Source organism: Euleptes europaea, chromosome 7 (assembly GCF_029931775.1).
Source record: "Euleptes europaea isolate rEulEur1 chromosome 7, rEulEur1.hap1, whole genome shotgun sequence".
Classification (NCBI taxonomy): Eukaryota; Metazoa; Chordata; class Lepidosauria; order Squamata; family Sphaerodactylidae; genus Euleptes; species Euleptes europaea.
The window spans coordinates 1,268,474-1,295,440 of record NC_079318.1 but is presented as its reverse complement, the minus strand read 5'-3'; the positions used below and the strand labels follow the sequence as shown (position 1 = coordinate 1,295,440).

The 26,967-nt window shown below is 43.5% G+C and overlaps 1 protein-coding gene across 1 annotated transcript in view; it reads left to right on the top strand.

The window, feature by feature from the left end:
* MAP3K5 (mitogen-activated protein kinase kinase kinase 5) overlaps nucleotides 1-26,967 on the top strand; it is a 124,920-nt gene that overhangs the window by 82,108 nt on the left and 15,845 nt on the right. Inside the window, exons 13-21 of the mRNA XM_056853832.1 lie at nucleotides 1,290-1,385; nucleotides 6,493-6,574; nucleotides 11,937-12,070; nucleotides 21,011-21,138; nucleotides 22,453-22,589; nucleotides 23,730-23,835; nucleotides 24,531-24,688; nucleotides 25,836-26,013; nucleotides 26,487-26,507. Coding sequence (XP_056709810.1) covers nucleotides 1,290-1,385; nucleotides 6,493-6,574; nucleotides 11,937-12,070; nucleotides 21,011-21,138; nucleotides 22,453-22,589; nucleotides 23,730-23,835; nucleotides 24,531-24,688; nucleotides 25,836-26,013; nucleotides 26,487-26,507 — 1,040 coding nt within the window. The remainder of the gene's footprint in view (nucleotides 1-1,289; nucleotides 1,386-6,492; nucleotides 6,575-11,936; nucleotides 12,071-21,010; nucleotides 21,139-22,452; nucleotides 22,590-23,729; nucleotides 23,836-24,530; nucleotides 24,689-25,835; nucleotides 26,014-26,486; nucleotides 26,508-26,967) is intronic.

Here is a 26,967-nt window from a genome sequence, read left to right as displayed (position 1 = left end):
ATTCTTCATCCGTAAAAAATCTGGTGAGATCAGATAAATCATATCAGGGGGGATAAAAAGATGTGTTGGACATCCAAATCACTCCAATTTAATATGAAATAATTATTAAAATTGTGAAATGTTGTTGTTATACTGGAGTTCAGCTTCAAGTAATGTTTTACATTTTTCTGTCCTTTAAAATGAGCTCTGATCCCAAATGCATAGAGGTTTACAGAACAAAAATCCTTGTTATTTACTTCTCCTTCCTTTCCAAAAATACATTTCATAAAATTAACTATCAGGCAGCTGTTGTTCAGCTGTGGTGCTTTTATTTTATTTTTTAAAACCGAACAAGCCTATATTTAAGTTTGTACTGTAGTGCCCTCAGATGGCTCCTTGCATTTCAGAACACACAAAGATTTCCATTGTAAGTAACCGGGGATTGGTGGCTGACCTTTCTTAGGATGAGAAGTCTGACCTGAATTTCTTAGGATTCAGTCTTCAGAGAAAAGACACAAGAGACAGCGATAATGAAGCAGACACTGAGTCTGGGAGCAGAGATGCATAGCTTTGAAGGATAAGGTTTTATCAGTAGTCTTTTAAACAGGAATCACTGAGAAATGGTAAAATGCAGTTCCAGATCAGTGGGCTGTCCCCCTAGTAGACTTTCCCTTAATCAAAATAGTATACTGTTCCGTGAAGCATGGGTCAGAAAGAAGTGTGGCCTCCCAGCCATTTATGTATGTAAATAAATTAGCCTCCTTTTAGGAGAACAGTGTTTGTCACAAGGAACTACTGATCTAACAGGCACACACTAGAAAATGTGCAACTCATGATTAACTGAAGTTGTGTGTTCCTCATGACACAGCATTCCTGTCCCCATCCCCCCGCTTGGTTTTCTTCTTTCTCCTGTTTCTCAGCAAACTATAATTTGTATTACATAAATACTACACAAATTGCAGTTGCATATGCCAGTTTGCCTAAGAACCAGAACTGAAAAATTTGGTCTGATCCAGTTTGCAGAACTGGTTATTATACAGGCTATACAGACCATAGTTTGTTCAGTTTGCATGTAATAGTGAATTATTGCTTGGTAACAAACGAGGGAAGGAGGAGAAACATGTTTTGATGGATAAGAAACGTTATATGTGAACAATGTCCATGTACTCACTAGGTGATTAAAGATCACTAATTGGAGAAAACATTGTTTCACAGCCTTTAAAGCATAAACATAAAAGTTTCTATTGTTGAAATCAGAAGACTGCATGATGTCAAAATCCACAACTCCTGCTCATTTAGTTCTCTTTCAGCATTTCAAAATTTGAAGAACGATGCTGCTTCCTTTACGTTCTGCACAACTCGGATGACTTCCAAATCTATTTCTGTACAGAGCACCACTGCAAAAAGTATGTGTTGGTTAATGTTCAGAAAAATGTCTTTTACTGAGAATATATTCAAAATGCCTTTTACTGAGGATATGTCTGTGTACCATATGATATCAAATTAAGCGCAGTGCCGGTTTCTTTCTGCAACCTATTTGAAGTGAGATCAAGTTGTATGTATTTTTCATCCTTAGAATGACCTAGAATCATTCCCCAGGAGGCATCCATGAAGAGCAATTTTTGAACATGTACCATGAAAACACACTTTGCACAAAAGTGGTGCTGTGAACTATAGCTGCCTAGGAATCTAGCCTCAGCTTGTGGGATCATCTTCGAAAAATTTTTATTCAGCCTGTGCCTGGGATATGTGGTTGCTGTTGTGTAATTTATTCCCAAAGCTAAAGCGAGGATGGAAAAGGTTACATCGTCATAGTATAGATCAGCCACTAACGCATTATATCCTTCTTTAGACCAATAAAACTTCTGTATAGTACCAGCACTCTTGTGCATTCACTATGAAATATTCTATATGGGAGTTTCTTCTTCCAGAAGCCTGAAAAATCATCCCCAAATATTTAAACAAGTGAACTTGTTCAGTACGAATCTTATTCAAGCACCGAGAGTAGGTTTTAGGTCTTTTGGCAAAGACCATTATTTTAGTCTTGTCATAATTGATCTCTAGTTGATTTTGCTGTAAATAATGGCTGAGTGAAGACACATCTCTTAAGGCCAATGAGAGTCCTTGAAAGGAGTACTGGATATAACAGAATATTGATATGTTTATCCACCAGCTGCAGAGGATGGAATTCCATGTTTTTAGATGTGAAACCAAATCATTAATGTAGAAATTAAACAGCACGGGCGCCAATATACAGCCCTGTTTAACCCCCTTATATGTTCTAATGGGATCTGTAAGATTTCCTTGAGTATTGCATCTTATCCGAATGTAAGTATTTTCATGCAGGACTTGTATTAAAAATATCAAATGTCTATCTGTAGCTGAAGGCTTAAGCCATATGTTTTCCCCAAAGGATTGTTCTAGAAATCGAATTAAAGGCTGATTTACAATCAATAAAAGCTGCATATATAGACAAAGTAGATTTAGAGTATTTTGCGATCAAATGATCTAATATTATACATTGATCCAGAGTTGAACAGCCCTCTCTAAATCCAGCTTGTTCCTCAACCAAACCATTGTTCAAACCATTAACTTGTTCAAACTATTAACTTGTTCTAAGATCCTCTTAGAAAGTATTCAATAAAAATTTTGATAACTATATTGCAAGTGCTACCAATGGTTTCTAATGCTGCTATCCACCTAGAGGTGGACATGGTCATGGTAGAGGCTAGGCTAAGGATAACTATTCTTTTACTGGCTGAAACTAGTCTTTTCCCAGAAGGGTATTGCACAGTTAATTTTGCAGGATAATTTTGTCCCTCCTTGGCTGAAGTTGCTCAGAAATAAAATGGGCTTTTATGGCCTTTCACAAGAATTCCTTGTCTCAATGGATTATCCAATGAGGCTCTGGTATAACTGAGAATATTAGACGCCGAGAGGCAACATGTGTTGAATAGGATCAAAACCAGTTTATTTGATACTAGTACCCTAATAAAATACTTCCAGCATATTACATTTTCCACCTAGACAATCCAGATTATAGGAGAGCATTTATTCTATTGCTTTATAATGCACTCCCCATAGCTATTCTGGAGGGTAGGTACAAAAGGATTCCTCTTGAAGAGTGTGAATATTTATGTAAAGAGGGGCATGTTGAATCTTAAGAAGAAGAAGAGTTGGTTTTTATATGCTGACTTTCTCTCTCTGAAGAAAGGGCATCTTGATTGGGTGATTCTCGCTGCTTGCCTGGGGAGGCAGGAACCAACTTCACTTCCTGTGCCTCTGGCGGGAATCTCCCACTCCTCTTCAATTTCTCTTCCTGCCTAACCGGGGAAGGCTGCTTGGAGAGTTCTCTCCAAGAGATCTTTGGTTTAGGATAGAAATCTTTCTTTTCTTCTTGCCTTTTATCTATTTTCTACTTCCCTTTTTTCCTTTCTTTAAATCCCTGCTTATCTTCAGCTAAATTTCTCTTTCTGAACTTCTTTGTCTGGCTCCCCCCCCCCTTCATTTCTGATTGGGAACGGGGTTGGAGAAAGAGAGACAAAATGGCCAACGGGGCTAACAACCAGGTCAATGATCTCCTTTCTGAAGGAGACTCCAACGATGGCGGGCTTACTGCTCAGGGGCAAGAGCTCCAAACCTTTACCGGCAGCCACAGATGCGCTCCCTCGCAGCGGGAACATCTTGGCGAGAAGGAAAGTGTGCAGACAAAAAGATGGCCCAACGTGCCTCAGCATTTTGGCGCAAAAATACAGCAGAAGATAAAATCGCTTGACAGCACCTCCCGTTCGGCCCCTGGTGGCAACGAGGGAGATAATCCGGGCACGGAGACATTGCAAGAGGCCGTGGCAGCGATTGGTAATGTAACCCCCTCTTCCCTAGCGAACGTGGCTGGGGCAAGGCCCATAACACATGCGGAAATCTACGATGTGGTGGGTAGGGCCATGAAAGAACACTTCCAGACCCTACAGTCTATGGCAGCTCCTCCCTTCACGGATTTTCAGGGCTATACAGCCGAACCCCATCAGGCTTCTTTGGCTAGCCCAAGGAATGCCAGACCCCCTGGCCTACCAAAGCAGCCAGGAAACAACAGGCTGGGCATGAACAATGTCCAGATCCCCACTCCCTTATTCTGGACTCTATTGATGATGAGAGGGAGAAGGGAGAGTTCTCTTCTGATGAGGAGATACCTGATACCGCAGACCAACAAACAAAGCTGTTTTGCAGCGATGATTTTCATGGATCGTTGGCTAAGGCCATGGTGGCCCTGAACCTAAATGAGGAGCCCGCTCCTTCTGATGACCCAAAGATTAAATCTAAGACTATAGGTGATAAGGAGTTCTTCTCTTTTCTTCAGGGTAAGAATAGGGCAGTCCAAAATGATCCTCTGGATGTGCACTTATACTTATCTGAAGTGCCACATTCCAGAATTAGTCATTTCCATTTATAATTTCATTCTGAGCAATGTATACAATGGTTTTTAAATAACTGGAACACTCAAAAGATAAATATTATCCAAAATTTCAAAACAACAGCAGTACAGGAAGCCAAGCTGTGCTTTGCCATTGAGCTGATCAGCATTCGTAGCATCACATAAACGTAGGGGGTTGAGTTTAAAGAGATGTTTTATGGAGATGCATACATAATTGTGTGTGTGTGTGTGTATGTATGTGTTAAGTGCCGTCAAGTCGTTTCCGACTCATGGCGACCCTATGAATCAATGTCCTCCAAAGTGTCCTATCCTTAACAGCCTTGCTCAGATCTTGTAAATTGAGGGCCGTGGCTTCCTTTATAGAGTCAATCCATCTCTTGTTGGGTCTTCCTCTTTTCCTGCTGCCTTCAACTTTTCCTAGCATGATTGTCTTTTCCAGTGACTCTTGTCTTCTCATAATATGTCCAAAGTACAACAGCCTCAGTTTAGTCATTTTAGCTTCTAGAGTCAGTTCAGGCTTGATTTGATCTATAACCCACTGATTTGTTTTTTTGGCAGTTCATGGTATCCGTAACACTCTCCTCCAACACCACATTTCAAAAGAATCTACTTTCTTCCTATCAGCTTTCTTCATTGTCCAGCTTTCACACCCATACATAGTAATAGGGAATACGATGGCATGAATTAACCTGAACTTGGTTGGCAGTGACACATCCTTACACTTCAGAATCTTTTCTAGCTTCTTCATGGCTGCCCTTTCCAGTCTCAATCTCCTTCTGATTTCTTGGCTGAAGTCTCCCTTTTGGTTGATGATGGAACCAAGGAATAGAAAATTTTCAACAATTTCAGTTTCCTCATTATCAATCTTAAAGTTGTGTAATTCTCCTGTAGTTATTACTTTTGTCTTCCTGATATTCAGCTGCACTCCTGCTTTGGCACTTTCGCTTTTAACTTTCAGCAGTAGTCGTTTCAAGACTTCACTATTTTCTGCCAGTAATGTAGTATCATCGGCATATCTCAAATTGTTAATGTTCCTCCCCCCAATTTTCATTCCACCTTCATCTAAATCTAATCCAGTTTTCCTAATTATATGTTCTGCATATAGATTGAAGAGGTAGGGAGATAAAATACATCCTTGTCTAACACCTTTGCCAATTGGAAACCATTCTGTTTCTCCATATTCTGTCTTAACTGTGGCCTCTTGTCCAGAATACAGGTTGCGCATCAAAACGATCAGATATTGTGGCACACCCATTTCCTTTAAAACCAGTCACATGATCCACACAAGTCAGAAGCTTTGCTGTAATCTATGAAACACAAATTTCTCTTTGGATTTTGGGGCTCAGAATTTCCTGGGCTACAGAGCAACATCAATCTGATAGCGACCTGCCATTCTTCCTTTTTGTTGTTGTTGTTTCTGAAATTTATTCAGGCTGATAAACATGTGCAGATTGCCAAACTTTGATTCATTCCCCCCCCCCCCCTTACTGCATATCAGCACACAGGAACATGTGTGAACATTGATGCACCAGCCGGCAAAATGGAATCTTGATGTAATCTTACAATCACATCAGGGTTGCTTTTTGCACTGTGATTTACTGAATGCATTCATGTGTAGTCATAATACAAAAAGCTAATCTTGATGGAGTAGTTTGATCGCATGAAGATTTGGGGGGGCATGGTGTTTAAATCAATGTACATGTGTGCTACAGAACATTAGTAAGTTGGGAGGAGATAGAAGCAAAAACTGTGGTAATGTACAAATGCTTTAAGCTAAATCAGAAGATGGGTGGAATGGAACATGGTGAAGAAACAATCCATGGGACAACATCTAAGCAGGATATGAGATGACAGCTCATTCTGGTTGCTTAACTAGTATATAATTCAGAGCAGTGGTTTGTTCTTGCTGGTACAGTCTTGTTAAATTACACACTTATTCTTGAATAACATGTGTCAGACAAGAGTCATTTTGTTGATTGCAGAGAAAAATACAATGAACACAGTCCTAAGCATTGTTAACAGAGATACCAGGTTTTATTCTGTTGTAACATTATCTTCTGCTTTTATATGAATTTTGGCAGATTTTTTGAAATGGTTAACAGTATTACTGAAGAAATAGGGAGAAACACAGAGGAAGGAGAATGTGATGGAGATTCCCTGGAGGTAAGAGCAGTCTTGTATTCGTTCTACCCTTTTGAGAACTGAGCTCTCAAGGTCAAATGGTAACTCAAAGAGATTTTTCAATTCAACCCAAGTTAAAATAAATATTATAATTAACAAGACAAAGAGCAGAGTGCTTTCAGACAAATTCTCTTGTGTTTCAAAGAATAAAATATATGTATTACTTAACTGGATTATTAACACAGCCTTAATTATTTTGAATAAGTAAAGAAAACAGAAACTTCATCTCTTTCATATGAAGAATGTCACCTAAAGTCCTGAAATATCAGTTGTTTGTTCATTTGTTTGTTTGTTTGCTTGATTGATTGATTAATTGATTGATTGATTTTTAGGCCGCCCTTTCCTGGCCCTTTCCAGGCTCAGAGTGGCTCACAGCACTTTAAAGCAACAGTAAATAATTATATAAAGTACACAGATAAAACCGGCACCCTTACTGACACAGCAGCAGATACATCTATAATATAACATAATAATACAGCAGCACTGACAATTAGTACTATTTGTGGGAACTAGCAGAGACGGAGAAGGAGGGGGAAAAGGAAAAGGGGGGGCTGACCAACTACTTTGATTTTCCACAATCAATTAATGCAATTTTTCTCAAACTTTTCCTTCTTAAGTTTGAAAGTTATACTTTATTGTTATAGTTTATAGTTGTCCTTTATATACATAGATGTATGGGCATACACATACAACTTATAAACTATAGCCCTTCTACCCCTTCCCATCCACCTACATTCCTCCTGTACTGTTTTCTCACCAGAGGCAGAAGCTGAGGCAGCTGGGCTGAGAGTCTGCAGGAGCCAGAGTTTCTAAAGAGTTGCTGTTTCCTGAGTAAGGAGGGCTGGTGTGACTGGGGTTAATTGCTGGCCCCGCCCTCTGCTCTTGGCTGTTAAGAAGGCTCCTCTCACCAGAGGCTGAAGCTGAGGCAGCTGGGCCGAGAGTCTGCAGGAGCCAGAGTTTCTAAAGAGGAAGCCTTGAGAGGCAGTTTGTCATGGGAACTATCAGAGTAGTGCAGGAAAGAAACTGAACAACTTCAGCAATGGATCACAGTAGTGTGGCTAGTGAGGGAGCTGAGGCAGTAACATGCAAGGTCTGTGGCATGTTTGTTTTCTTACCTGAGGGTAACAATAATTACACTTGCAGCAAGTGTAAGTTGGTAGCCCTACTGGAGGAGACAATACAGGGACTTCAGGCATACTTGCCCACACTCCATTTTATAAAGGAAGGTGAAGAGTTAATGGACAGAATGCATTAAGCACTCTTTAGGGGGCAACAGGAGGAGGAGAGTAAGGAATCTCAACAAATGGAGGTGCAACCAACACAGGAGGGGAGGGTACATGGAAGAATGTGACCCACAGGAGCAGGAAAATCAAGACTCAGCAATTGGTTCTAGGATCTCCCCATAGATGCTGATTCTGGACCACTGGAACAAGCTTGAAAGAAATTTCTCAGGCTCCTGTGAATGAGAAGACTCGAGCTTCCGCTTCCCAGTTTAGGAAGAGGCATGTTTTGGTAATTGGGGATTCCCTACTGAGAGGGATAGAGTCTAAAGTGTGCTGACTGGACTTGTCGCCTTGAGAGGTCTGCTGTCTACCAGGTGCATGCATCCAGGATGTGACAGAAAGGGTAGGAAGACTCATCAAGCCCACAGATTATTACCCTGTCTTGCTCATTCATGCGGGAGCAAATGATATTGCCTGACACAGCCCAGAATGTATTAAAAGAGACTATGCGGCTCTGGGTAAGAAGATGAAGGACCTGGGGGTGCAGGTTGTGTTTTCGTCAGTTCTGCCTGTCCAAGGTCGTGGCTTAGAAAGGGAAAGAAGAATGCTACAAGTTAATGACTGGATGTGTAGATGGTGTCATCAAGAAAGGTTTGGATTTCTGGACCATGGCTTACGCTTTCAAAAAGAATATCTTCTATCGGGAGATGGTTTGCACCTCACAAGGGTAGGAAAAAATGTGTTTGGTGAGAGCCTCACAAACCTGATCAGAAGGGCTTTAAACTAAATCCTATGGGGGAGCAGGACAAAAACATAAAGCCTAGTATGATGACAATAACTGGAGATGAGAACAATAAAGATTTGTTGGGAGTGGCATGTATGCCAGGAAACATAAGCTCGTGGGTAAGTACAGAAACAAAAACCTTGGGGCACATAAACCATGGATTCCAATGTCAGTATACTAATGCGTAGAGTATGGGAAACAAGCAGGAAGAACTTGAAGCCCCAATACAGGAAGGGGATTTTGACCTAATAGTCATTACTGAAACTTGGTGGGATGTCACTCATGATTGGAATATTGAGATTGAGGGGTACAACTTGTTTAAAAGGGATAGAGAGATAAGGAAGGGGGAGGAGTAGCATTATATGTCAAAGATGTGTATACTTGTGAAGAAATACATGAATCTGAGCATGGAAGTCCAGTCGAGAGTCTATGGTTTAAAATAAAAGGAGTAAGAAATAATAGTGATATTATTGAGGGGGTCTGCTATTGACCATCAAACCAGGCAGAGGACTTGGATGAGACACTCGTAGATCAGATTACAAAGTTGAAGTACTTGAAGGGCTGTCATATAGAGGAGGGTGCCGAGTTGTTTTCTGTTGCCTCAGAAGATCGGACCAGAACCAACGGGTTGAAATTAAATCAAAAGAGTTTCTGTTTAGACACTAGGAAGAATTTTGGAGTGGTTCCTTAGTGAAACAGGCTTCCTCAGGAGGTGGTAAGAGCTCCTTCCATGGAGGTTTTTAAGCAGAGGCTAGATGGCCATCTGTCAGCAAAGTGGATTCTATGACTTTAGGCAGATCGTGAGAGGGAGGGCATCTTGGCCATCTTCTGGGCATGGAGCAGGGATCAGTAGGGTTTGTAGGGGAGGTAGTTGTGAATTTCCTGCATTGTGCAGGGGGTTGTACTAGATGACCCTGGTGGTCCCTTCCAACTCTATGATTCTATGCTTTATATCCCTATACAGCTTAGCCAAGACCTTCAGTTTGCAAGATCTGAGCAAGGCTGTTAACAATAGGATGTTTCGGAGGTCATTAATTCATTTAAGTGCTAGCAAGTTGCTTCTGACTCACGGGGACTCTATGGATTAATGACCTTCAGAATATCCTATCGTTAACAGCCTTGCTCAGATCTTGCAAACTGAGGTCCATGGCTTCCTTTATTAAATACATCTATCTCACCTTAGGTCTTTCTCTTTTCCAGCTGCCTTCAACTTTTTGTCACGTTATTTTCTTTTTCAATGACTGTCGTACTTCGGTCACATTATGAGAAGGTGACAGCCTGAATTTAGTAATTTTAGCTGCTAGGGAGAGTTCAGGCTTGATTTGATCTAGAACCCACTTATTTGTCTTTTTGGCGGTCTACAGTATCTGTAAAACTCTCCCCAATACCACATTTCAAATGAATCAATTTTCTTCCTGTCATCTTTCTTCATCATGCAACTTTCACACCCTAAATTGGAAGTGACTTGATGGCACATAACACACACATAGCTCTGTGACTCTGATTCGCCTTTCTCTCTTTGCTTGTACACATGGCTGCTCTATGTTCCATTTCATTTCCAACCTAAGGTTATTGGGCCTTCAGCCATTTGCCGCTCCACTTTTCTCTTGCAGAAGTCTCACCAGTGTCATAACACAACACATGGGGAAAAACTTGGTGCCATGATGATTTATAGGCCCATTGCAAATAAGACTTCTTGGTGAAAAAAACACCATGTAGTTAATGTATGAAATGCTCATAACTGCCCTGCTGGATCAGACCCAGGCCCATCAAGTCCAGCAGTCTGTTCACACAGTGACCAACCAGGTGCCTTTAGGAAGCCCACAAGCAAGACGACTGCAGCAGCATGTCCATGTCATTTGATATATATATCAAGGACAAGTCATTTGACATGTTTTTAAATAATCTCAGTACCTAGAGTCTAACAGCCCATTCCTGAAAGGAGTGTGTGAAACTTCTCAGGAGGTGGTGTTACCTTGCCGCCAGTGTAAGTGCACGTAAAACCGTGATTACACGCACTTACGCTGGTGGCAAGACTAGTCCCGCCGGCGCCTGAGCGCCACGGGTCTGCGCCTCTCCCCTAAACATAAGAACATAAGAAAGGCCCTACTGGATCAGACCAAGGTCCATCAAGTCCAGCAGTCTGTTCACATAGTGGCCAACCAGGTGCCTCTAGGAAGCCCACAAGCAAGATGACTGCAGCAGCATGTCCATGTCATTTGATATATATATCAAGGAAATGTTTTTAAATAATCTCAGTACCTAGAGTCTTAACAGCCCATTCCTGAAAGGGTGGGCAAAACTTCTTAGGAGGCGGTATGACCCTGCCGCCAGCGTAAGTGCATGTAAAACCGTGATTACACGCCCTTACGCTGGTGGCAAGGCCAGTCCCTCTGGCGGCCGAACGCTGCAGGACCGCGCCTCGCCCCTTCGCTGGTGCGGCCTCTCTGTGGCGCAGGTCACGGCGTAGAGAGACCGTGCTGGCGCAGGGGGGGCGGGCCGGGGGCGGGCCGGGGGGAGGAGCTGTCGGTTAGGCGGCTTCCTATCCTGGTTCGGCCGGATATGCCGGTGCCGGGAACGGCGGTGCTGTGCCTGCTCAAAAAGCAGGTGCAGCCTCACTGTTTTCAACAGGGCTTTTAGCCCCGGTAAAACAAAAAAAAGGCCACAAAACAGCTTCTTCTTTTTTTACGGTACCTCTTCCCCACCGATTCCATGCGCCGTCATTTCAGGAATGGGCTGTAAATATGCCAGGAGTTGTCATTTGGTAAATTGGTGTGACACAACAATTTTGCACCTGTAAGCATATCCTATAACTACAGACTATTGGAGTTGGGTTTTATGAACACTAGCTCTGCATGATTCCCAGTGCATAGTAGCAGCAAACCAGGAAAACCTATTTCTGCAATAAACTGGGGGCCTATCAAAATGTTATGAAGATGCACAATTGTTGCCAGTCCCCCCTCCCCCGCTCTGCTAGTAAAAGAAATGTATATGTGATGTCATGATATTCAGTGTTCTGTGGTTTATTGATTGGGAACCTCTAAATAAATTGACATGATGTCATGAATGTCTTTGTACTAGGCACTGCCAGGGAGATAGCAACAATACATCCTCCATAATTCCTAGTTAAATATAAGTCATATGCAGAACTGTTATACAGTATTGGATGGCATGGTTGTTCAAAGGTGTCTGCTGTGCTGACAGCAATAATTTTATTCAGATAGTCCTTGGTTTTCATGATGCTCTTATTATACAGCTCTGTAGCACAGAGCAATAGGTAAATGACATACATATCATTATCACAGATCCCTTTCTTTTACTGTTCTTTCTGTTGCAGTATGACTATGAATATGATGAAAATGGTGAGCGAGTCATTTTGGGAAAAGGCACATACGGCATTGTTTATGCAGGACGAGATCTGAGCAATCAAGTCAGAATTGCCATCAAAGAAATCCCAGAAAGAGATAGCAGGTATTGTGATGGTAAATGCTTACAAACACTGCTGTTCACAGTTGTGTGATATACCAGTGTTGTGATTTAGTTATGGGAAAGAGTTAACATCTGCAAAAGATGCTATGAACTCTCTAAATGTTCGTATGTCTTCTATTCTCAGCTGTGGTATTGCCCCTTCTGAATTGGCAGAATTTATGTTCCAGGAAGGGAGAGAGAATCATTTGAGTAGTAATACTGTCACTCTTTGTTGCACTATTCTGTGGGAGGTCACCCAAGGGAGCAGGAGTCAGACATACTCTGCTGTATATCTCTTCTCTTGCCAGAGTTAATGTTCGGTTCACAAATCTGCATATACATCCGAGAGCCGCAGCTCTGTGTCTGCTCTTGATCTCCGTGTACTCATTCAGGGGACAGACTGATGTTACTTTTGTTGGGGGACCCAGAAGTTAGTGTTTTTGTTTTTTATTTTTTTCAGCAGAGGACCTTATTTTATTTAATAATTTTTTATCCCACATGTCCTTTGAGGACAGAATATATTCAGAGTTTTTGTTTCCAAACAAGAATTTTAATCTCTAGTCGGCTGAACATAGTCCAGCATTCTAAATGCAATACTTCTTTGGTTCTGAGTGAAAAGAAGACCTTTGGCTGAGGTGTATTTTTAACTCTACCCTAGCTTGGCACTTTCTTCCTGCCACCACATATTGCTCCAACTGCCCCCTGTTTTCCAAAAATGTGGTAGGTAGGTAGGTAAAATTTACTGTGTAAGGCCATAACAATACAACAAAAACAACTGCCGAGGCAGTAATAAATATAGTAATAAAAGAAAACACAGCAAGGTTAAAAACAGATTTAAAATTGTCAGGACCAGGGCATAACATAGATTACATCAGGGTGAGAAGTTAGTACGAATCTTCTTGGCTGCCAATGCATACAGTGACATCATATAGGAAGAATATGTTTATCCTCACCAGTACATGTTGGAAACTCCACAGTTGGGAGAAAACAATTGGTGGGGTAAAGTGGAAAAGCAGCGGGCAGGGAAGAGGTTCAGCTGCCCTCTCCCACTTCTTTTCCTCAGATTGTCTCCTCCTAAAGCAGCTTATCTCTAACAAAACTGGCAGTCAGAATTTGATTATGCACATTTGTGTGTATTGTTTAATTCCGCCATGACTTCAAAAAGTTTGAGAAATACTATCATATGCTATTTCTGGAACTCCTAGTAATGCTTTCCAAAGCTAAGAAAATGGGACGATGAGTAAGAAAGCAATAGAGAACTTAGCCAGGTCATCTTCAGAATATGAAATGAGCACGGCAAATTGTATGAGACATCCTTTCACAATAAGCGTAATAAAACAAAAGTCAACTGGCACCTCAGAGACGAACAAAGTTTATTCCAGCATAAACCTTTGTGGGTTAAAACCTCATGGAATGCATGGAATGAAAAATCTTTTACAGGGATTTTTATGAGGACGGTCACACTGAAAGAGGGATGGAGGGAGAGGATGAGTTGTAGCCGTGAGAGACCAGTTGTAAATCCTGGTATAATTAATTCAGATATCAGAACCTGCATAAAGGACAGACGACAGGTATAGATGTGCTTGTTACACATAGGGAATGATGAGAGAGGCCAGAGGTTTCCAGCCTCTCCTTAGGTGCAGATACAGGTAAGGACCATTAGCAAAGGTGGGCAAGCATACAGCCTGGTAAAGAAATATGCAGCACGAAGTATTAACCAGTAAATTATTACCATATAGTGCAGCATCATGGTAACTACCTGTAAACGTTTCTGTGAGAGATCCCCTCTCTCTGAGTTTACTTCTCCAAATCAAATGTTCAGACGTTGATAAAGAAACAAAGGATTTATTGAAGACATCAGGAGATGAGACAGGCACAGGTAGCAAGTTGCAAGTGAGGGGCTAATCGGGTTTACAGAATATATTGACTCCAGGGCACTGGGGCACTGGGGTTCACACTTATTGTTATGGGAAGTTACAAGCTTGGCATAATACAAAACATCAGACGAGTCCCAGGAAGTCTGGTGAAGCTATCACACTTCCAAGGCCGCATCGGCCTGAGGGAGTACTGACAGGAAGAACAGCGGGGGGGAAGATACATGGGGCAATCAGGCCTGGCGCCTGAGACCAGAAGGTGTGAACTGCTTTTACGAGTTCACTGATAGCAGGTGATGGGAAGCAGAGACACATACACAGAGACCCTCACATTCTGCCCCCCTTAAGGCCCCCCTCCGGGGTCCTCGAGAGGGCGAAGCTTATCGGGATAAGCGAGGTGGAATTCTCGGACCAAGCGAGGGGCCGCCATGTGGGGTGCGGCCACCCACTCGTCGTGAGCGGACCCAAGGTTTTTCCAACGAACAAAGTAAAACAGTTTCCCCTTCTTCCATTTGGAATCTAAGACCTTGGATATTTCCAGATGGGTATCCCCTCCTACCACAGTAGGAATCTCATGTTCGGGAGGGGGGTGGAACTGGGGGGCTGCCACATACGGTTTGAGGAGACTAATATGAAAAACCGGGTGGACTCCCTTGAGAGTCTTTGGGAGCTTCAGTTCCACGGTAACCTCATTGATCACTCTGGTAATGGGGAAAGGTCCCACATAACGGTCGCTCAGTTTTTTGCAGGGACGAAGAGAGCGGAGGTTTTTGGTGGACAGATACACTTGCTCCCCCACCTTTAGCTCCCATCCCGGAGACCGGTGTTTGTCTGCCTGTTCCTTGTACTTGCTTTTCGCCTTCTCAAGATTTTTGAGCAGCCACGGCCAGGTAGATTTAACTGCCTGGATCCACTCCTGAAGATCAGGGGTGGTTTGGAGCTCTGGCGTGACGGGGGCGGAACCGAAAGGACCGAATTCCGTCCCGTATATTACTTGGAAGGGACTAAAGCCGGTAGAGGAATGAGGCGCATTGTTGTACGCATATTCGGCGAATGGCAGCAGGTCGACCCAGTCATCCTGGTGGAAATTTACATAGCAACGCAAATAACATTCTACCACCGCGTTTACTCGTTCCGTTTGACCATCCGTTTGGGGGTGATAGGCGGAAGACAAACCCTGTTCCTCCACCCCCATGAGCTTTAGAAATGCTCGCCAGAATTTGGCAACAAACTGGACCCCCCGGTCGGAGAGGACCTTCCTCGGTACTGAGTGTAGCCTGAGGACGTGCGTAACAAATAGTTTAGCCAAACCCTGGGCTGAAGGAAGACCTGCACATGGAACAAAATGGACCTGTTTGGAAAAAAGGTCCGTGATTACCCAGAGAACCGTTTTTCCCCGACTAGGAGGTAGGTCGGTGATAAAATCCATGGCTATGACCTCCCAGGGGCGGGAGGGGTTCTCCAGCGGTTTGAGAAGCCCGGGGGGTTTTCCCATCCGTTTCTTAGCTGTGGCGCAAGTGGGGCAGCTGCGCACATACAGCTCCACATCGGCTCTCATACCGGGCCACCAGAACTGCCTCCGTACCAGGTGAAGTGTTTTAATGAAGCCAAAATGACCCGCCAATCTGGCACCATGTACAAGTCCCAATACCTCCTTGCGAAGGGAGGATGGGACATACAGTTTCCCCCCCTGCATCCACCAAGTGTTGGTTCGTTCCAGGCCAGTAGGGAGGAGATGGTGCTCCTCCTCCTGTAAGGAAGCGTCCCGGAGCCGCTGTTGGAAGGCTTCCGGGATACCCTTGAGCGTAGGGGGGGTCTCTGGTCGATGGGTTTGGGAGCGGGTGGTGACAGCTAAGCCGGGGACCTCCCCACGCTGCTCGGGCGTGAACAGGGAGTCGACAGGGCGATCGAAATCGTTGCGATACTGGGGAAGTCGAGACAGAGCGTCGGCTAGGGCATTGTCTTTACCCGGGACATGTTTGAGAGTGAACCGGAATTTGGCGAAGAATTGGGCCCACCGAATTTGTTTGGCGTTGAGCTTTCTAGCTCCCTTGAGAGCCTCGAGATTCTTGTGATCGGTACACACTTCAAACGGCAGTTCGGCACCTTCTAAAAAGTGCCTCCATATGGTGAGGGCATGTTTGACCGCCGCCGCCTCCTTCTCCCAAATAGCCCAGTTGATTTCGGACTGGGAAAACTTTTTGGAGAAGTAGGCGCATGGTCTCAACCGCCCCCCTTCATCCCTCTGCAATAGGGCCCCACCCATGGCCACATCCGAGGCATCCACCTGCACCACGAAAGGCTTGGTGCAATCTGGGTGAGCCAAAACGGGTTCGGATGAAAAAAGCAGTTTTAAACACTCAAAAGCCTGCTGGCACTGGGGGGACCATTGCAAACGGGCTGAGGGAAGCGCGGCGCTAGCCCCCTTGTCCTTGGTACGCAACAGATTGGTGAGAGGAAGCGCAACTTGGGCAAAGTTGGGAATGAAGTTTCGGTAAAAGTTAGCGAATCCCAAAAATTGCTGAAGCTGGCGGCGGGTAGTGGGGGGTTCCCAATCTCGCACCGCCTGGACCTTTGCGGGGTCCATTTCTAAACCTTGGTGGGAAATCACGTACCCAAGAAATGTAATGGAAGGTTGGTGGAACTCACATTTGGATACCTTAGCATACAGTTTGTGCTCCCGCAGCCGCTGGAGCACTTCTCGCACTAGGCGCACATGTTCTTCCATGGTTTCAGAGTAAATAAGTATGTCATCGAGAAATACCACCACCCCCCGAAACAGCAAATCATGTAAAACCTCATTAATCAATTGCATAAACACACTGGGGGCCCCCGAAAGTCCGAACGGCATGACTAGGTATTCAAACATTCCAAAACAGCTGGAAAAGGCCGTTTTGGGTTCGTCTCCTTCTTTAATGCGGATGCGGTGGTATGCTTCCACTAAGTCCAGTTTGGTGAAGATTCGGCCCTCCTTTAATTGTGCTAAAAGGTCGGGAATAAGAGGGAGAGGGTAAGCGTTAGACTGGGTGACCGCGTTTAGCCTACGAAAGTCAATACACAGTCTTAGATCTCCCGTCTTTTTCTTCACAAAGAAGGCCGGGGCCGAATAAGGAGCTTTGGAAGGGCGTATGAAACCCCTCGCCAAGTTGGCGTCCAAATAGTCCCGCAACACCGCCTTCTCACTAGGGCTCATGGGATAGACCTTCCCTTTAGACAGTTTGCCTTCCCCCACGATTTCAATGGCACAGTCCGTCTCTCTGTGGGGAGGTAGTTCGTCACATTCTTTAACATCAAAGACATCCGCATACTGCGAGTATTCTGTGGGAAGTTGAGGAGGAATGGAGATCGGGTTGGGGGACCCTACCAATGCGGCGGCCGGAGTCCTGAGTACCCGTTCCTTGTCATGCAACCCACAGGGGCTTTCGGGAAACGAGAGCACCCGTTTAACCCAGTCGATGGAGGGGTTATGTCCCCGTAGCCAGTTCATCCCTAACACCACTGGGGTTACAATAGGGGCGATGGTAAAATACAAGCGTTCCCAATGTTCTCCCACCGACATAATCACGGCTGCAGTTCGGTGGGTCACTGGGCCCCGTTTAAAATCGCTCCCGTCCATTTGGGAAAAGCGGAGGGGTCCCGGAAGCCGCTTGCGCCGGACTCCCAGTTTCTTGGCAGCTTCCTCACTAATCATAGTGCGGGCACACCCCGAGTCGACCAAAGCGGGGAATTCTAAACTGGGACCCCCTTTGGGTAGGGACAGGTGAACACGTACATACACATTGTCCTCTTGGGCGCTTACCATCGGTGGAGCTCCTTGCACAACGACAGGGGCGGTCTGCTGCGGAGCCCCCTCTACAGCAGACCGACGGCGTTTTTTGCCGGCTGTTCCCACTCTTCCTCCTCGCTGGAAGAGGGGGATGGAGTGGTGGCATTCGGGGATCCGTCCGAATCAAAAGTAGTATTTGTAATCCGGGACCCCGTTGGGCCTGTAGAGGTGGAGATCACATCCTGGGGGCGCGCATGGAGAGCGGAGGGTGCGCCGGAACGCCGGCCCGGTGGCCCGCTCCTGCGGCGGGGCTGGTCCTCAGCGGGCGCCTTCTGCGGTTCGGTCGGGGCTTGGCGAGGGGGGTTTGGACGACCCGCACGAGAGGGGCATTGCGACGCAAAGTGTCCCTTTCCTCCACAGGTCAGGCAGACGCCGGTCTCAAAACGCTTACGGCGTTCAGCGGCCGAGGGACCCCCGCTCCCTCCCGGTCGGAAGTCTCGGCCCCGGTCACTCCGGGGTCTCGGGTCTCGTCCAACGCGTTGTTTGGACAAGGTCAGGAGTTGTTTGCGATTCTCGATGTCGGCAGCGTGGCGAACCCAACCTTCCACATCCGGGGGGTTCCCTTGCATAAAAGCCCAATGCTGGAGGTCCGGGTTGAGGCCCTCCCTGAAACACTGTACCAAAGTGGCCTCACTCCAGTCCAGGATTCGGCTGGCCAGTGATTGGAACTCACTTGCATACTGCGCCACCGACTTGGTCCCTTGGCGCAGTTGCATCAGGGAGGCCTTAGCCCGCTCACCCAGAGTCGGGTCCTCGAAGCGGTTTCGGAGTGCTACCATAAACTCATCCAGAGTTCGTAGCACCGGCGAGCGGAGTTCATACTGCAACACCATCCAGGCGGCCGCCTCCCCTTGCAGCAGGGAAGCCACGTACTGCACCCGGGACTCCTCGGAAGTGAAGGTTCGGCCTTGTTCTCGCATAAAAATGTCCACTTGGACCATGAAAAAGGTTAACTGGTCTCCTGAACCGTCATAGGTGACTTTCAGGTCCCGACGGGACGGGAGGCTAGGAGGCGCGGGGGGGGCTGCCGGTGTTCCGTCCGGGGGGTTGCCGGCAGGCGGTTGCACTTTCAACGCGTCCAGGGCCGCGGCCATCTCACCCATCACCCGCCGCATGGACTCCATCTGTTCCTGCATGGCTTGGCGATCCTCCAGCCACTGCCTGCGTTCCTCTTCCATCAGGGCCTCCTTGCGCGCCGGGTCCCCTTCAAGTCCCGTGCTGGGGAAGGCCAAACGGCGATCCTTCGCCGCGGTTCGGGAGAGAGACCAACCCTTGGGGGAGTCCAGCCAATTGTTAAAAAGTCCCCGGCCTTGGTCGGGGATGGGACCCCTAGGCTTCTTTGGCTTGGCACCCTCCTCCTTGGGATCCGGCTTCTCCGGTACCACCGGTCCGTCCGGTGCGTCAGGGGTAGTAGGGGTGTTTTCCTCATCGCCTGACATTCTGTCCCAAAAGGTACAGCAGCAGTTCGAGAGGCAAAGACTTGCAACTTAATGTGAGAGATCCCCTCTCTCTGAGTTTACTTCTCCAAATCAAATGTTCAGACGTTGATAAAGAAACAAAGGATTTATTGAAGACATCAGGAGATGAGACAGGCACAGGTAGCAAGTTGCAAGTGAGGGGCTAATCGGGTTTACAGAATATATTGACTCCAGGGCACTGGGGCACTGGGGTTCACACTTATTGTTATGGGAAGTTACAAGCTTGGCATAATACAAAACATCAGACGAGTCCCAGGAAGTCTGGTGAAGCTATCACACTTCCAAGGCCGCATCGGCCTGAGGGAGTACTGACAGGAAGAACAGCGGGGGGGAAGATACATGGGGCAATCAGGCCTGGCGCCTGAGACCAGAAGGTGTGAACTGCTTTTACGAGTTCACTGATAGCAGGTGATGGGAAGCAGAGACACATACACAGAGACCCTCACAGTTTCTGAGGTGTGGGTCCTGTTGTGCTATTAGCAGTTACAGTGAGTAAGGAAACCTCAAGCCTCTGTTTAAGCCAGGGGAAGATGTAGTGTTCAGACTCTTGGTGAGTTCTAATTGTGAACTTTCATGCTTTATTCTCCCTTTGAAGGGTTGTGGGTTTTTTTGGGGAGATGAACAGTTACTTTTGAGATCTATAACATTATGTTCAGGAAGATTAAAATGTTCTCCCACTAGCCTTTGAACATGAATATTAGGAAGGTACAGACTTCTTAAAACAATAACAGTGAGACTTCGTGACCCTGATTTCTGTGACTTGAAACTAGAGACCCATTTATTTGAGATCCTGTTTACAAAAATAAATAAATAAAAGCAAAACATAGCCTAGCATAGAAACATAGACCATAAACATAGATCAAAAAAGGTGGCACAGCCCTGCCGTTGTTAAAGAGGGCATTTTCTGGGGCAAACAGCTCCACCCCAGGGAAAACCTCCCCCATGCCAGTGCAGGCTTTCCCTGCTGGTGTGGCTGCACTGGCGGGGGGGGGGGGGGCACCTGGACGCCAGTGTATTTGTGTGTTTATCACAGATTAAGGTGGCATCCTGGCCGGTGCAGGATCACACCAGCTCCAAAGGAGTTACGCCCCCCCCTTCAGTAACGAGCTGTTTGTCTCTTAAGCCATTGGTAGCTTTTTTGCATTGAAAGAAAATATGTTCGCACAAGTGGTCTATACACTTGAGTAATGTAGCATCGGAGTGAATGATACACTGTCCACATGAGCAGTTATTCATTTGTAATTTTTTCAAATTCAGCCTCAAAGTTGTAATCAGAACAGCATATTGTCAGTTTTGCAAGAAAAAAAATATAGCCCGGTGAAATGCACAGCCAGATAAGATAGGAAACGTGAGTAGACTGTGACTGGAAACTGAACACCTCTCTACGAAGAGAAAAATGTTATTGCACTTAAAGCAAACATCCATGGTTGACATTTCCTATAAACCTCCCATTTTAAAAGCTTTTCATTTATGTTGGATATCCAGCCAAAAAGATACATTTGAGTTTTATTTTTCTGTGCCGGTGGGACAGTTGATTTATTTAGCCTTCATGCATTCTGCCTGCTTGTTTGTTCTTTATTATCAGTTCGTTTGGAACTTATTTTCTTTTCACAAACATTGCCTGGGCAATTTCCTGTGCCTGTTTATTTTAAAGTAGGCATTATCAGAATTGCTGTCACAGGATGTATTTATAATTTACATTGCACAGAATCACCTGTTGTGAACAAAATTGATGGAAATGTTCTAAATTGTCCTTTTCTTTCAGATATTCTCAGCCGTTGCATGAAGAAATTGCTTTACATAAGCACCTCAAGCACAAAAATATTGTACAGTACCTTGGTTCATTTAGTGAAGATGGATTCATTAAAATATTCATGGAACAGGTGCCAGGCGGTAAGAGATTATAGGTTAAAAATGCATACATAGCTTTCTCCTGGGATATTCTTCTGCAAGAAAAAAATTTAGATCACAAGACTTACATTTACTTCAGACACTGGAGGAAGTTACATGTGTTATCTTTACTGAGATATGTTGACAAAGTATTTTCCCTAATTTTCTTGACCAATAGCATTAACACAGAGAGAGCTTCCCCTTCTAACCCAAAAGTGAAGAAACTGGGGAGAAGTGGAGGTGTGCCACAGTCAGTCTCCACGGGGTCATTTCCAGAGCTGTAGGTTTAAATTTTACCTGTGGCAACCAAGTATGAGCACAGTTAATGTATCTAAACACTGTCTTGCTTCAGTCAGGAACAAATCCTCCCATTTGGTTATACTGACTTGTGCAAGGGAAGAAAGTAGATCCACAAAACGAAAATGCTCCTTTCTCCACAGTCTTCCTGGCTAGTAGCATACTGGAGCTGTAGTGGTACTCCAGTCTTCACATATATTAGATTTATTGATGGTTAATTTCTAAAAAAGAGAGAGAATATCTTAGGAAAGAAGTTCACAAAATAAAACCCAACTGTCTGATGGCCTTTTAAATACTCTGTGTGTGTGTGTAAAGTGCCCTCAAGTCGCAGCCAACTTATGGCGACCCCTTTTTGGGGTTTTCATGGCAAGAGACTAACAGGGGTGGTTTGCCAGTGCCTTCCTCTGCACAGCAACCCTGGTATTCCTTGGTGGTCTCCCATCCAAATACTAACCAGGGCTGACCTTGCTTAGCTTCTGAGATCTGACGAGATCAGGCTAGCCTGATATTGGAAGTAATATTGGAAGAGAATTATTTCTCTCAGACTCTCTAGCAGTCTCATAATATGGCCTAGTGATCTACCCCTGAAGAAAAATGGCCTTGTGATCTATCCCTGAAGAAAAAATGGGAAATTCTCCTTCAAATGTTTTCCCCTCTCATTTAATATGTCCTCAGGGTCATGCGGACTGTACTACAGTAAATGGTTTGAACTCCATCTTCTTGAAGCAACTTCTTCCTGCTCGTGCAGGAAGAAATCGAATTCTGGCTTAGAATCCGAGTCTGGGCAAGAAACAAACCCTGGTTTTAAAAATGTTGGAATTTGGATGTCACAACTTTTGGTTGTGCTGGAAGCTTCCAAAGCCAGGAACCCTTCAGTCTTGCTATGAGAGGAGCAGGAAACTAGTTTCCTTCAGTGAATAAATTGCCGTTTGTTTGTAACCTATGAATGAAGATGTAGAAACTATTTGCCTGAACTAAATGGTGGTGATCATTTCATTTTTATTGACACTTTCCCCACAGGTAGCCTTTCTGCTCTTCTGAGATCAAAATGGGGGCCATTAAAAGATAATGAGCAGACTATTGGTTTTTATACCAAACAGATTCTTGAAGGGTTAAAATACCTCCATGATAATCAAATCGTGCATCGAGACATAAAGGTGAGACGTTTGCTATGAATTTTATGTGTGGATTACATGGAAAAAAATAATTATGCTAGAGTAAAGGAAGAGTGACTCTATGGGTCAAAATGAAAATGATTTAAAAAGCCATTAAACAGAGTAGAGGGACGCTAGATTCAATTTTCAGACTTTTTCTGAAATCAGTTGGGTGAAATGTTGGACTAGTGCAAATCTCTTCTGTCTTACGGATGCATCAAGTAGCTTTGTTTAATGCACTGTCTTGAACTCGTATTCTTTTAAGATGGATGGTTTGCCATTCAGGAACATTAGCAATTAATTAATGGGTTCAAAATATTGTCGAAGGCTTTCACGGTCAGAGTTCATTGGTTCTTGTAGGTTATCCAGGCTGTGTAACCGTGGTCTTGGTATTTTCTTTCCTGACGTTTCGCCAGCAGCTGTGGCAGGCATCTCCAGAGTCTGAAGATGCCTGCCACAGCTGCTGGCGAAACGTCAGGAAAGAAAATTCCAAGACCACGGTTACACAGCCCGGATAACCTACAAGAACCAATTAATGGGTTATATATTGTAAATAAATAAATATACATGAATCAGAAGGGTCAATTGTAAAATGCCTTTACTTGCACATTTTAACAACAAGCCCTCTGTCCAGTGTATATTTAGGTACAAACCAACTTGCTTCAGTATTGGTGATTCCAGGTGATCCATGTAATCATATGCACTGTAAAAGGAGACATTTTTATATTTTAAAATATGCATGAAATATTTCACATAAGCTGAATTTTCATGAAAAGCATAATATTTCTCAGGCATTATTTTACATAAAAGAAAGACAAAGTGAGAAATGAGAAAATGCTGAAACTTCAGAATTTAGGGAATCTGCAAACTCTTAATAAATTTCAGTCCCACAAATTGTTCATAAAAACTTTGAAGTAGCTTGTTTTTTGGGGGTAGGAGGTGTTACATTGTTTGCTTGGTGTAGCTTGAGATACTAATATTTCAGAGATGAACCATTATAACAACTGGAGAGTTACAAACACCCTCAATTCTTCATTTTTTTTGTATAATTTATGATGTATTTAACCATTTGTTTTAACTGCAATCTGTTTTGTAATATTGTATGTTAGAGAATATATTTATCCCAGATATTCTCTCCTTTAGGGTGACAATGTTCTTATTAACACATACAGTGGAGTGCTAAAGATTTCAGACTTTGGAACATCAAAGAGACTTGCTGGAATAAACCCATGTACTGAAACATTCACTGGTATGTTTTCCTCCTACTAAAGGAAAAACATTTAGGAACTTGTTAAGATGTCAGTCTTAAGACTGTACACTAGGTTCTAGTCAACACATTGAGCTGGTACAGAAAACAGATTTGCTGGACTGGAGAAAACAGAGGGTTGGATCCTTTGAATTCAACAAATGACAGAGCCATTCTGTGGTCCAAAACATCTTCCCCCAGCGAAACATGCATCTTCTGCCCAGTAAAAGATTTTTGCACCAGAGGGAAGGCTCCACTGTGGAACAAAGTCATAGGAGCCATCTTTTCATCTTTTACCTTTACTGATTCAACAGTGTTAAGTTGTTGGAAAATAATACCTCTGAACAAAGCATGATAAGAACCTTGATATGGGCTGAGAGCTATGAATAAGAAGTCCATGATTCTCATCTTGCCTGTGCCATGTACTGCTCAAACGGTGTTAAGACAACTACTTTCAGCCTCTCCTCCCTTCCTCCCTGAATACAGAGAAAATACTACTACTGTGATGTTTAAAGAAATACACAAATAATGTATGCTAATTGCTTTGAATAATCTAAAGTGCTATGTACATACATACAAAATATCATATCATTTAGAACTATTTTTATGAAGACTAAGGATTTCATTGTCTTCTTTCATTTTTAGCCACTGCCTTTAAAGCTTCTTGCCTGAGTGAAATGAATGTTTGTTTTAAATAGGTACTCTTCAATATATGGCACCAGAAATCATTGATAAAGGACCAAGAGGCTATGGGAAGGCAGCTGATATCTGGTCATTGGGTTGCACTATTATCGAAATGGCCACAGGAAAACCTCCATTTTATGAACTAGGCGAGCCACAGGCAGCCATGTTTAAGGTTAGATTATATTCACATAGATAGTTTGTCATCAAAGAAGACAATTATTTCATCTATTTAAAAGCATGAGCTGGAGAAGATGCATGAGATGATACACCGGTTAATGGGAAAGTGAGGGCCAAGCTAGACATTACGGCAGCCACAGGGCCTACCCATGGCCACCAACACCTTTTAAAAAATGCTGTGAGGGGCTGATCCTAATCATTTCAGCACTTGAAAAGGCGCAGGGGGAGAAACAATCCCCTGGTCCCAACGCATTACAAGGTTGAAAAAGGAAGACTAACGTGTATGTAGAAATGTCAAGGTCAGTTCCAGAAAAGCAGAAATTATATCTTGTTATAATTTAACAAATACATTGCATGGTGTGTATTGTGCAAATTTAAACCTCTGAGGAAGGCCTCATGGCCAAAATGCATTTAGTGTACATGTATTTGATGTTATTAATAACTGTACCTAGTCATGGGAAGGATGCTTGCCAATGTTTGACATCCCCATGTCTATAAGTGTAATTTTACAAACAATTTCTTTTTACATTTGGAGAAGTTATCTACATGTAACTAAAGTTGATGGATTTTTATGCACAGTTTTTACTATTTACAATTTGATTAAAGATTATTTTGATTTAATATAATTTTAGGTTTTTGGAATTGACCTTGACATCTCTATATACAAGGTTTTCTTCTTTTTTCAACCTCTTTGGTTAATTGTTTTGTTAACTGGTTGAAGTTTCTGTCTCCCCCCCCCCCCTTTTTTTGTTCATTTTCACTGTGCCACAAGTCTGATCAGGATTGGGCCATTGTAGCATTTTTAAGTGGCTGGATTCGTCTCTAAAATGGTGGTGGCATCTGCAGGTAGGAAGGGTGGCAACCGTAACTGCTATTTGGCCATGATAATGCATTTGTGGTAGTGATTCATTTGAATAAAAAAATAGAAGAAGAAAATGTAATACTTAAATGTTTCTCTAGTTGCCTTTTAAAATTCTTGCTATTTCTTCTACAAGAGCCTCTAAGAGAATGGGGGAAAATCAGAAGAAACTGGCAATTGGCAGTGAATGAATATTATCTGGAATGGATTCTCCTGTATTTTCCATACAGTTCCTTCTGTGAATTTAATTTTGATTGTTTTTTTCTCCATCTATATTTATTAGGTTGGAATGTTCAAAATACACCCAGAGATTCCTGAATCCATGTCAGCAGAGGCAAAAGCCTTCCTACTACGCTGCTTTGAGCCAGATCCAGACAAGAGAACCTGTGCTAATGAGCTTCTTGTTGATGAGTTCTTAAAAGTCACAAGCAAAAAAAGAAGGTCCCAATCAAAGCTAACAGGTAAAGACATATTTAGGTCTAGCTGAGAGAACTTAAGGTCATTTGAGTAGTAATTAACATAGCCACCAATCACAGCTCTTCAAAGCAGAAATACAACTGAGATTGCATTAGCATACCTAAAATAATAAATAAATAAACAAATGTGGCTTTCAGCTATGAATCGGAATTTAGTTTTAAAGTTATCCAACAAATGTTTTAAAGGCTTCATTACCATTTTCTAATTCTTAAAAAAAAAAAAAAAGAGGGGCATAAGACCAAACTAACTCACTTGCCTGGTTTCTTCAGAGCTCAGCCGTGAGTCATGACTAACTTTATCCTAAAAGACACTTGTTCATAATGTTTTAAAATAATAGAACATTGCATATGAAACTCTGTTCTTTTTATTTTAAAAAAAGTAATTGATAATGTTAGTTTTTCTATGCTTCATAAGCCTTGACTGCTTTTAACATTTCCTTTTCCCCCTTTTTTCACAGCACTTTCAGTTGGATCAAATGGTAAGGTTAACCCTTGGGTCTTTCTCTTACACATCATGAAATGTGTAAATGTTCTAAGATATTGGGGATTTTATTTTCTCACAAGCTACCACAATGACAAACTTCGTCAATGAGGTCACAGAAACCAAATTCTTTATTAACTATTGAGTTTATTTAGCCTGCTCAGGTTTGAAACTTTGCCATCTGAATGCAGCAGGACTTTTTTTTATGTAACCACAGGATCCAGGTCTAAGAATTATTTGTAAAAATAATTCTTCACAAACTCATTTTTGGAGAACAGCTGTGGCTCAATTGGTAGAGCATTGAGTTTTGCATGCAGAAAATTCCAGGCCTGATCCTTGACACCTCTAGTAGCAGCTGTTGAGAAAAACCTTTCTCTACATAATAGTTTCAGGGGAGGTGTGGAGCCCATGTTGATCTGCAGTAGAAGAGCTAGATTTTAGTCCAGTGGCACATTAGA